The 11,583-nt window shown below is 41.0% G+C and overlaps 1 protein-coding gene across 3 annotated transcripts; it reads left to right on the top strand.

Moving 5' to 3' along the window:
• The first annotated feature begins 193 nt into the window (after window positions 1-193).
• On the top strand, window positions 194-8,291 carry LOC123731449 (polyserase-2). 3 transcript variants are annotated; one of them, XR_014383049.1, is made up of 10 exons: window positions 194-547; window positions 3,535-3,555; window positions 3,685-3,847; window positions 3,955-4,223; window positions 4,317-4,462; window positions 4,700-5,003; window positions 5,199-5,364; window positions 5,531-6,490; window positions 6,983-7,080; window positions 7,429-7,459. XR_014383049.1 is itself a non-coding variant. In XM_014184708.3 (10 exons), exons 1-10 carry the CDS (start codon window positions 490-492, stop codon window positions 7,795-7,797), a joined length of 1,851 nt encoding a protein of 616 aa, XP_014040183.2. In that variant the 5' UTR covers window positions 195-489; the 3' UTR covers window positions 7,798-8,291. The 3 variants fall into 3 exon arrangements, 2 of the variants coding, with proteins under 2 accessions (XP_014040183.2, XP_082826702.1); XM_014184708.3 differs by having other exon boundaries at window positions 195-547; window positions 5,531-5,787; window positions 7,429-8,291; XM_082970576.1 differs by lacking the exon at window positions 194-547 and having other exon boundaries at window positions 814-3,555; window positions 5,531-5,787; window positions 7,429-8,291.
• The last annotated feature ends 3,292 nt before the right edge of the window (window positions 8,292-11,583 follow it).

Raw genomic sequence — 11,583 nt, 5'->3', positions numbered from 1 at the left:
TATTCTGGAGGTGGCTCCGGTTCTGGCAGCTCGGGGCAGTCAGGCCACTCTGACAGCTCCGGGCAGTCTGGCCACTCTGGCAGCTCCGGGCAGTCTGGCCACTCTGGCAGCTCCGGGCAGTCTGAAATACAACTAAATACAGTAAAATACAGTAATACAGTAAAAATACAACTAAATTAAAGTCTTGAAAAATTACAAATAAATTACAGTAGTAAAATTATTCTAAATTGGCAATGGTGTGATAAAAATACTGCCGACATTATAACTCTGTAATGGAAACCAAAAAGCTAGGCTTTGTCTAACCATATATTACAGTATTAGTTATGCATGCTTAGCAGGAAGTGGACAGAGGGGGAAAAAATTTGACGAAAGGAATGTAAGGGTGTCTAGCAGGTAATGTGGTGTGTGGAAGGGAGGAGCTGAGAAAAGACAACAGAAGAGAGGGATGTTTAGGAAGTAAGATTGAGTCCAGGGTACCAACAAGAAAGCATGGCCTTCCTCAGGACTCTTTGTGTGGTGACCATAATGGTGACATTCCTGTCAAAAGGTAAGTAGTACAATTCTAAATGTATCGCTGTCTTTATCCTACAGCGTTCTTCATTTATACTCACCTGGTTTTAAAGAAATCCGCTACTAAGTTTATTTCAGTTTGTATATAAAGACATTTGGACTGAATTAATTAACTGAACTCAAATCGATTTAAAACTGCAATATGTAACTTTTTGGGCGACCCGACCATTTTCACATAGAAATGTCAGTTATATATATATATATATATATATATATATATATATATATATATATATATATATATATATATATATATATATCTCATTCTCTTTGAAAGTAAGTCTAAGAAGCGTTTTTGAGTCTTTTACTTTCGGGTTTATACACCAACTTCAAACCGCTGAAAATATTATATTTTGGGTTATGGAAAAGTTATTCACAGCGGTTTAGATGGAACAATGATTCTCTACACAATGTCTGCTTGTTTTGTCATATAAACTGAAATAAGGTGAACTATTAAGAATTTTTGCAACCAGGAAATGTTGGAGCGATTTCTGAGAAATGTAAGACTTACTGGGTAGGAAGATATGTTTCTTGTGTCTGTTGTCCTATAACTAGTTGGTGAAGGGAATGCATACCTAGCAGACTTAACTTTCAAGTTCTTCAAGTTAATAAGCCACATGTGTGCAGGGGGACAGGTATGTGTTTTCAAAAGTATTGAGTGAAGCAGAAATACTAACTGATGAAATTGAGGAAAGAAGAAAGGTAACAAGTCACACTGATACATCTAGATTCTAGTTTACAGGTAGGCCTATGCGTTTTCAAAAGTGTTGAGTAAATTGGAGCCGAGGAGGTCTTAGTCTAGCAATTCAACATCTAGCTAAGATGTTTGGTGCAGTATTTCTCAAGTGGAAAAATGTGCATGAAATCTAGTCATTTTTCATTAAATGACAGTAAACACTTCCCACTGGGCAAAAACTGGTTGAATCAACATTGTTTTCACGTCATTTCAACCCAAACAGTCAAAGTGATGTTGATCAATGTAAAAGAGTAAGCAACATTAAGGGAATATCATATTTTTCTTCGCCCAACTTTTAACCTTATCCAATGACATGGTGACGTTTTTGTTGATTTCACATTGTATTCACGTTAGTTGACAATTCAACCAAAGTAAATCTAAACTAGACATTGAACTGACGTCTGTGCCCAGTGGGTTCATGTTTCCACTCCTACTAGAAGTAGTACATTTGACCAGTCACCGACAAAAGGGCGTAGACTTCAACTACCGAAATTTGACTTGCCTCAATAATTTTTTTGGTTTGCACGAACAGCCGAAAAAAAACCTGCTGAAGACCAAAACAAAACGTCATAATATATGCGCAAACTGTTTTGGCTGGGAAGCATACGGTAAGCAAACCTCTACGGGATTGGTGTCCCCCCCCGTGGGTCGGTTGAGCTAACGTGCGCTAATGTGATTAGCATGACGTTGTAAGTAACAATAACATTTCCCAGGACACGGACATATCTGATATGGGCAGAAAACTGCACTGTCCAATTTACAGTAGCTATTACAGTGAAAGAATACCATGCTATTGTTTGAGGAGAGTGCACAGTTATGTACTTGAAAATGTATCAATAAACCAATTAGGCACATTTGGGCAGACTTGATACAACATTTTGAACAGTAATGCAATGGTTCATTGGATCAGTCTAAAACATTGTGCACATACACTGCTGTCATCTAGTGGCCAAAATCGAAATTGTGCCAAAATTGCAATAATACATTGTGGCCTTTCTCTTGCATTTCAAAGATGATAAAAAAAACGCATGTTTTTTTCTTTGTACTATCTTTTACCAGATCTAATGTGTTATATTCTCCTAGATTCCCACAAACCTCAAAGTGTTAGCTTTCAAATGGTATCAAGAACTTGCTTCAAATCAAATCAAAGTTTATTTGTCACGTGCGCCGAATACAACAGGTTGAGTACAACATGAAATGCTTACTTACATGTCCTAACCAACAGTGTAGTTTCTAAGTAAAAAAATAGGTATTTGGTAAACAATAGATAAGTAAAGAAATAAAATAAAAAGCTGTAAAATGACAGTAGCGAGGCCATATACAGGTGGTACAGCTACAGAGTCAATGTGCGGGGGCACCGGTTAGTCGGGCTAATTGAGGTAATATGTACATGTAGGTTCAGTTAAAGCAACTATGCATAGATAATAAACAGAGAGTAGCCGCAGCGTAAAAGGGTTGGTGGGACACAATGCAAATAGTCCGGGTTGCCAATGTGCGGGGGCACCGGTTAGTCAGGCTATGACGGGGATTTTGGCCTTGTCAGGCGTCTGAAGTACATCCTGTGCGTCCTGATTGTTGAAGAAAAAACCTTTGTCTAATCTGAGGTGAGGGATCGCTGTCGTGATATCCAGAAGCTCTTTTTTGCCGTAAGATACGGTTGCAGAAACATTATGTACAAAATAAGTTACAAATAACATGAAAAAAACACATAATAGCACAATTGGTTTGTCGCCGTTAAACTGCTGCCATTTCTTCTTCCGCCATCTTCAGGTCCTGAGCTACAGGCAGTTAGATTTGAGTATGTCATTTTAGGCAACAACAAAAAAAGGGTCCGATCCTTAAGAGGTTTAACAACCAGTGTTATAACAATTGGTACTTATGCTGACGTCAGTCGGTATGCTCACTCTGATCAGTATGGGACAGTATGTACACTCTTAGAAAGAAATAGTTCCAAAAGGGTTCTTTGGCTGTCCCCATAGCAGACCCTTTGAAGAACCCTTTTAGGTTCCAGAGAGAACCCTCTTGGGTACCATATAGAACTGTCTGTGGAAAGGGTTCTACCTGGAATGCAAAAGGGTTCTTCAAAGAGTTCTGGCGTGGGGACAGGCTAAGAAATCCTTTTAGGTTCTAGATAGAACCAAGTGTACCCAGTGAAAATGCCAGGGTTTGGATACAGAGAGTAAGGGAAGGATTAAGGGATTTCCTTTTCTTTCTGTCTTGTATTTCAGGCTCTCATTCACAGCTGAGTGGTAAGTCCTTTTCACCACTTACCTATATTCTCTAAATAAGATTAAAACCTTTTATGATGCACTGTTACACCAATGTGACCTATTCAACAAAAACCTTCCAAATAACCCATCATTCTCTATCACTGTTAGTGTGCGGAACCCCTCCTCTTAACACTAGGATCGTGGGGGGTCAGGATGCTCCTGCAGGGAGTTGGCCATGGCAGGCCAGTCTTCACAGATTAGGCAGCCATTTTTGTGGGGGATCCCTCATCAATAAAGAGTGGGTGTTGACTGCTGCTCACTGCTTTTCCAGGTAAGGATTTGTAGGATTGTGGGAAACATTTAATCCGAACACCAAACTCAACTGAGCCACTCTTTTAAAAACAATACTGTTACATTTTTATATATTTACTCTCTCAGTACCAGTACATCAAATTTGCTGGTCTACTTGGGTCGTCTGAGCCAGCAGGGCTCCAACCCCAACGAGGTGAACCGGACAGTCACTCAGATCATCCGCCACCCCAACTACACCAAAAGTACCAGAGACAACGACATGTGTCTGCTGAAGCTCTCCTCCACTGTGACTTTTACAAACTTCATTCGGCCAGTCTGCCTAGCTGCACCAGGCAGCTCCTTCCATGCTGGGGCTACTAGCTGGGTCACCGGCTGGGGCAGCATCAGCAGTGGAGGTGAGTGCTGTAGCTTGCTTTAAGTACTGCTGATGATGGATCAGAATTCTGATAGGTATTATGTATGTTGAGGAATACCTGTTTTCTCCTCAGTGTCCCTGCCCTCACCACAGACCCTACAGGAAGTGGATGTGCCAGTAGTGGGGAACAGGCAGTGTAACTGTAACAATGGAGTTGGTTCCATCACTGACAACATGATCTGTGCTGGTCTATCAGCAGGAGGAAAGGATTCCTGTCAGGTAAAATCTCTTGGTTATCTTCTTTGTTTATTACAATGTGGGCTAATGACACATTCTTAATCTGTGTCTGGTTTCTCAGACTCAGATTATATCTAGCCTAGTCCTAAACTGAAAAGCACTTTAATTAGAGATTATCCATTAAAGGCAGTGCCTTGTTTAATTAGTGTCTGAAAAACTGACCCATTATGTTTCATAAGAAAATCTAATCTCAGTGACTGTAAATCTGTCAATGCATAGGGGGACTCAGGAGGTCCAATGGTGAGCAAACAGGGTACTCGCTGGATCCAGTCTGGCGTTGTGAGTTTTGGCAACGGGTGTGCCCAGGCAAATCTCCCAGGAGTGTACGCAAGAGTGTCTCAGTACCAGACCTGGATCAACACCCAGATCACCAGTGACCAGCCAGGCTACGCCACCTTCTCCTCCAGTGGGACTGATTCTGACCTCAGTGTCTCCTGTACTGGTCTTCCAGCCCCATCCACCACCACAACTGCACCTACGACCACCACTACCAAAACAACTGCCTCTGCGACCACCACTGAAAGTAAGTGGATTTACTTCCCTCTGTGAAACACACAAATTGCTGCCTCCTCTCTGAGCCACACCCATCTGTTACTCCTGTTGTAGCTTTAGCCAACGTATCTGTAACTCTCCATTTGACCACATCCAAACGTTAGTGTTTATCCCTCTCTTTAAATCAGTCCTGACTTCTATAGCGCTTCTCTCCCTGTTTCTGCAGCCGTGGTGTGCGGCAGTGCCTCTTTGAACTCCCTTACTGGTGGGGGCTTGGCCTCAGGGGGAACCTGGCCCTGGATAGCCAGTCTGCAGACAAACGGAACACACGTCTGTGGGGGCACAATGGTGGCAGAGGACTATGTCATGAGCGATGCTGGGTGCTTCTCCAGGTAACACACTCCACTTGTATGTAAACGGGTGAGTTGGTCAGATGCATATGGTCAGATCTCCATCACTTAGTACCTTGGTGCTCAAGTTGAACCAAGGACCTATTAAATAGAAGGTATCGGTAATGCCAAGCTAAAGTTCCCCAACTTCACTATTCCCACCTCCCAGTCAGTCCGACGCCTCTCAGTGGACCGTGATCATGGGTCGTCTGAAGCAGAACGGCTCCAACCCCAACGAGGTAACCCTGAAAGTCATCAACATCACCATGAGCAACTTGACGGAGAACAACGTGGCAATCCTCCGACTGGCCAGCCAACCCACATTGTCTGACTACATCCAGCCTATCTGTGTGGACCAGGGAAGCAGCACCTTCAGCATAGGGACTCAGTGCTGGGTGGCTGGCTGGGGCAGGGGCCAGGGTGGAGGTGAGTCAGTGTGTAATACTGGAACAGACTAACACTTCTGGCATGCCTCTGAAACTAAGCAGGGTTGGTACTGGTTGGACCCTGGATGGGAGACCAGATGCTGCTGGAAGTGGTGTTGGAGGGCCAGTAGGAGGCACTCTTTCCTCTGGTCATAAGAAAAGAACATCCCAATGCCCCAGGGCAGTGTTTCGGGACATTTCCCTGTGTATGGTGCTGTCTCTTGGATGGGACGTTAAACAAGTCTCCTGACTCTCTGTGGTCACTAAAGATCCCATGGCACATTCCTGCCTGTCTAGCATCACTACTCTGGATGGTTCTGACTTAGAATATGTGGACAAATACCTAGGTATCTGGCTAGACTGTAAACTCTCCTTCCAGACTCACAACAAACATCTCCAATCCAAAGTTACATCTAGAATTTGCTTCCTATTTCGCAACAAAGCATCTTTCACTCATGCTGCCAAACATACCCTCGTAAAACTGACCATCCTACTGATCCTCGACTTCGGCGATGTCATTTACAAAATAGCCTCCAATACCCTACTCAATAAAATGGATGCAGTCTATCACAGTGCCATCCGTTTTGTCACCAAAGCCCCATATACTACCCACCACTGCGACCTGTACGCTCTCGTTGGCTGGCCCTCGCTTCATACTCGTCGCCAAACCCACTGGCTCCAGGTCATCTACAAGACCCTGCTAGGTAAAGTTCCCCCTTATCTCCCTTATCTCACCTCATTTGCTCACTTTGTATATAGACTTATTTTTCTACTATATTATTGACTGTATGTTTGTTTTACTCCATGTGCAACTCTGTGTTGTTGTATGTGTCAAACTGCTTTGCTTTATCTTGGCCAGGTCGCAATTGTAAATGAGAACTTGTTCTCAACTAGCCTACCTGGTTAAATAAAGGTGAAATCAATAAATAAAATAAGAGTAGGGGTGTTAACCCTGGTGTCCTGACTAAATTCCCAATCTGGCCATCATGGCCACCTAATCATACCCAGCTTCCAATTGGCTCATTCATCCTCTCTCCCCTGTCACTGTTCCCCAGGACATTGCTGTAGATGAGAATGTGTTCTCAGTCAACTTACCTGATAATATAAATGTGTTCTTTTATTAAAATAAAATAAATATGTTCTTTTAAAACTTGTGATTTTCGTCCTGTATTTCTCTATTCCGTCTTGTTTCTTAGCCGAACAGAACTTGCAGCAGTCCCAGACCTCTGTGGTGGATTGTGAGAGCTCTGGCTCCTCTGATAACATCTGCACTGCTGCCTTGGACCTTCGACAGGTACAGATGGGTCCGACAAACAAAGCAAACGCACAATAATGGGTTTCAAATGTCGACTCAGAAGTGTCAACTGGTGTACAGCAAGGATGGTTGCATTATGTCTGTTTAGTTATTGAGGATAGCTCTGCAACTGTTGGGATGTGATCTATTTGACTTTGGCATCTCCAAAATTGGCGTCAGCAGAGCCTGCCTGATGGTATGACATTTAGATCCACCTAGTGAGGACAGTCCCAAGTTTCATAATGATCTTCCAGTTAAGTAGCTTGGTAGGCAACCAGTCTGGTTGTCTATCTGACATGACAATGCTGACCTCTCCCCCCGTGTGTTGGTTCTTCTCTCTCGCCATAGGGTGAAGGGGGTGGTCCTCTGATGTGTAAGCAAGGTGATGCATGGTACCAGGCTGCTGTGTTGACTGTCGACAGCAGCAACAAGACCAGCTCCAGCAAAACACGATGGAGCCGGAGTCCTCGCTCCTCCAACATCCAGGTCTTCACCAAAACCGCTCGCTTCCAGAATTTCCTTCAGACTACTGTGGGCACGTTCCCTTCACCCGTCACAGCCAGAACCCCCATCAATGACACCAACAATGCCAACAGCACAACTGTCAGTGCAACTACCGCTGTCGTTACTTCTGCCAGTGGGGCAACTCTGGCCCACTCATCCCTGGTCCTACTCTTCTTGTCTCTCTCTCTCCTACTGTCTCTTGGTCAAGCCTGATGCCGCTGAGGATTTTATTTTATTTCGATCTCTTTTAGTCCCCATTTGGACTAATTTTCCAAGAGTCCTTAAATATTAAAATACAATTTATATACGAACACATTTTCACATATAACACACTATTACAAACATACATAATATACTAACGTAATAAACCAATAAATAATCAATCTAAAAAATATGGATTCTTCATCTACTGTGATCCCACAATATTTCTGTGTATTATATTTAAATTGTTTTAAAATAATGTTTAAATTTATATATTGAAAGGTTTCTGGTTTGCTCAGTTAATTTATTCAATTTCTTTATTGCTCTAAATCGAAATGTTCTTTTGCCTATTTCTCTTTTCTGTCTGGATAACGCATAGATGGTGGACAATCTATTCCTAGTATTTACGGAATGTCTTTCTCTTACCAACTGATTACCGTTGTGAATTGTACTTGGCCGTTTTAAATGATGTATATTATGAAATAAAATAAGCATGTTTTTTTCAATTATCTTGTCGATTGATGACCAACCAAGAACATTGCGTATGACTGCAACAGAAAAACCATATCTCCACCGTAAAACAATCCTTGCTGCTTTGTTCTGTGCAGTCTGCAGCCTCCTAACTTCACTTGATGATGCATTTCCCCAGACCACAGAACAGTAGTTCACTTGACTCTCAATTAAAGCTTGTGTTATTTGCTTAAGAATTTTTTCTGGTAAATATTTAGCTATCCTTCTGATTATACATGCTGTTTTAATATTTTTTTTACATAGATTAGTTATTTGAGATGACCATGATAAGCAGTTGTCTAGCTGCACTCCTAATAGTTTGGTTTCTGCCACTTCTTCAATTTGTACTCCTCCCATACTTAGTTGTATTCCATGCTGTTTTGGCCTTTTCCTAGTGGAACAGACCAACATAACTTTGGTTTTCTTGGTGTTTAAAAGAAGTTTATTCTGGCAAACCCACTCCCTAATATTCTCCAAATCTCCTTGTAAAGCTTGCTGTACCTGTTGAACCGATTGTCCTGCTGCATAAATTGTAGTATCATCTGCAAATATAGTAGCTTGAGTTTCAGCTAGGGCATAGGAAAGGTCGTTGGTATATATTAAATAAAGAAGTGGCCCAAGGCAGCTGCCCTGCGGTATTCCACAGCTTAAAGCATGAGGGGAAGAAAATGAACCATTGATATAGGTGGACTGTTTCCTGTCAGTTAGATATGACTGTACCCAATTCAATGCTACCTCCTTAAAACCATAGTGCATTAATTTTGTCAAAATTATCTCATGATCCACTAAATCAAATGCTGCACTGAAATCTAAAAATAGTACCCCCACAAACTTGCCATTATCCATAGCATTGAGCCACTGGTCAGTCATGTCAACCAATGCAGTGGTAGTGGAATGATTTTTGCGATAAGCATGCTGATTGGCTGTAATCAGATCATTATTTTCCATGTACTCCCATATTTGTCTACTCACAATACCCTCCAATATCTTACTGAGTGTAGGGAGTAGACTAATTGGTCGACTATTGGCAGGAGTAGCGGGTTCTTTGCAGTCTTTTGGAATAGGACAAAGTTTAGCATGCTTCCATACATTTGCAAACATCCCCTTTTACAGTGACCAATTAAATATGTATCTCAGTGGAACTGCAATCTGGGGAGCAGCACAGCGAAGCAAAAAATGGTCCATAAGATCATAACCTGTAGATTTCCCATCAGGTAATGACTTCAAAAGGTTTAACACCTCCTCCACTGACACCGTTTGCAGACTAAAAGAGCAGATCTTGTTGCTCATAATATGATCATCAATCCATTGGACAATAGCTTGTTTGGAAGAATGTATGTTTACATTGTTGCTCAGTAAATTCATTTTCTTTGTGAAATAATCTGCAAAGTGATTGGCAATATCAACGGGTTTTGTTATTATTCTCCCATCAACCTCCACACTAGATGGGCATGATGAGATAGATGTACCAAGTAAACCCTTAACTGTATTCCATACCTTTTTAGAATCATTTTTACAATCAATAAAAGCATTGTTCGAAAAATAACTTTTTTTCCTTTTATTCAATTTAACTGCATAATTACGCAATGTTCTATAATTCTGTTCATCAATTTCTGATTTTGATTTGGCTGCTAAGACTTTTAACATATTTCTTTGAGAAAAAGCCTCACCCAGTTCATCATCAATCCGTGGAGATGGACGAGCACCAACTGTACTCTTTCTTACTGGGGCATGATGGTCCATTACCTCAGTGAGCAAATCAATAAAACATTCTGTAGCGTGATTTAAATCATCCTCTAGATAAATCATCTCCCAGGGTACAGCAGCCAAATCATTTAGAAATAGCTCATAATTAAATGTTTTAAATATTCTCTTGACCACAATCCTAGGGGGTTTCTTTGGAACCTTGGTGTTCATGGTTATGGTCACAATATTATGGTCTGTCCAGCCCACTGGCATTGATCTGGCTTTTAAGCATTGCGATGGTATATTACAGAAAATCAGATCAATGCATGTGTTTGAAAGATGACCCAACTTAATTGATGATCTAGTAGTATCATTAACCATTTGTTTCAAACCACAGTTCTCTGCATATCTCATCAATTTTGTTCTATTTGAATTATTGTGATCCTTCCAATTTATATTAAAATCACCCAAGATAAATACATCTCTGTTGCTATCTGTGGCCTCGTCAAAACCAGTGCATAAGTCATCCAAATAGGACACCTTAGAGCTAGGAGGTCTATACACACATCCTACCAATATGGAGGAGTCATCTTTATGTAAACCTCTGGCAATAGGATCTAAATGTGCTCTGTTTGAAGTATGTACCCTTGCGCTTAATATATTGCTGCTCTAGAATATTTTGGTGAGTTTAATCTTGGTTAACCCAGAACTAAAATCTTGCTTAATTTGGTCAGCTGCGTGATTTAGTTCTGGGTCCATGTGTTTGAAATTGAGAGTTTGGGTTTGCGATGTCTCCACCCTTTGCAAAAGGAAACTCTCAGCCAAAGCACTGAAATTTAAGCACCGCCTTCGCCCAATCCTGATACGTCCAAATGATCAGTGAGGAAAACCTAAACATTGTAACTACTGCTGCTCGTTATCCGATGAATCCCATTCCGTCACAACAGATTATTTGGTTTATGTGCAGGATTTGTCCACAAACAATGCCTGGTCTAACGCTGTCTACTGAAAAACAGAAGGTTTATCTCATCTAATTGTTTATTTATTCTGACTGGATTGAAATATGAAACTGCCACTGTAATCAGTTTGAGCTCACAAGTATTCTCTCTTTGTAGTCTATTATCAAGTCTATGCAGGTCAGTATTTCATGTTATGAGACAGATCAGGAAATGATTTATTTAAATGTAATGACTTGATCTACTGTTGCATCTGGAAATAAAAATGATGAATGAATTGTCTAGTTATTTTTTTTATTTCCAATAAACAGCAGAATTTATATAGACTACACACATTTTGTAGTGCAGCCAAACGATTGCGTCAAATGTGTTTTATATCAGTTGTACAACCTGAGTGATTACTATAGGTCATAGATTATAATCAACGTGAAAATGTAATCTTTAATTCCGTATTGAGAGTTACATTACAGTATATCCTTTATATAAACAAAAATCCAGAATCATTTTAACAATAGAAGTGAAAAAACTGTCTCGGGAATGTCCTTTGATAGCTGTCTCGGTAATGTCCTTTGATTGCTGTCTCGGTAATGTCCTTTGATAGCTGTCTCGGTCATGTCCTTTGGTTGCTGTCTCGGTAACGTCCTTT

The sequence above is a fragment of the Salmo salar genome, chromosome 28 (genome assembly GCF_965601325.2).
Source record: "Salmo salar chromosome 28, fSalSal1, whole genome shotgun sequence".
Classification (NCBI taxonomy): domain Eukaryota; kingdom Metazoa; phylum Chordata; class Actinopteri; order Salmoniformes; family Salmonidae; genus Salmo; species Salmo salar.
Note: the sequence above shows the minus strand (reverse complement) of the source record. Positions and strands in the feature narration are given on the sequence as shown.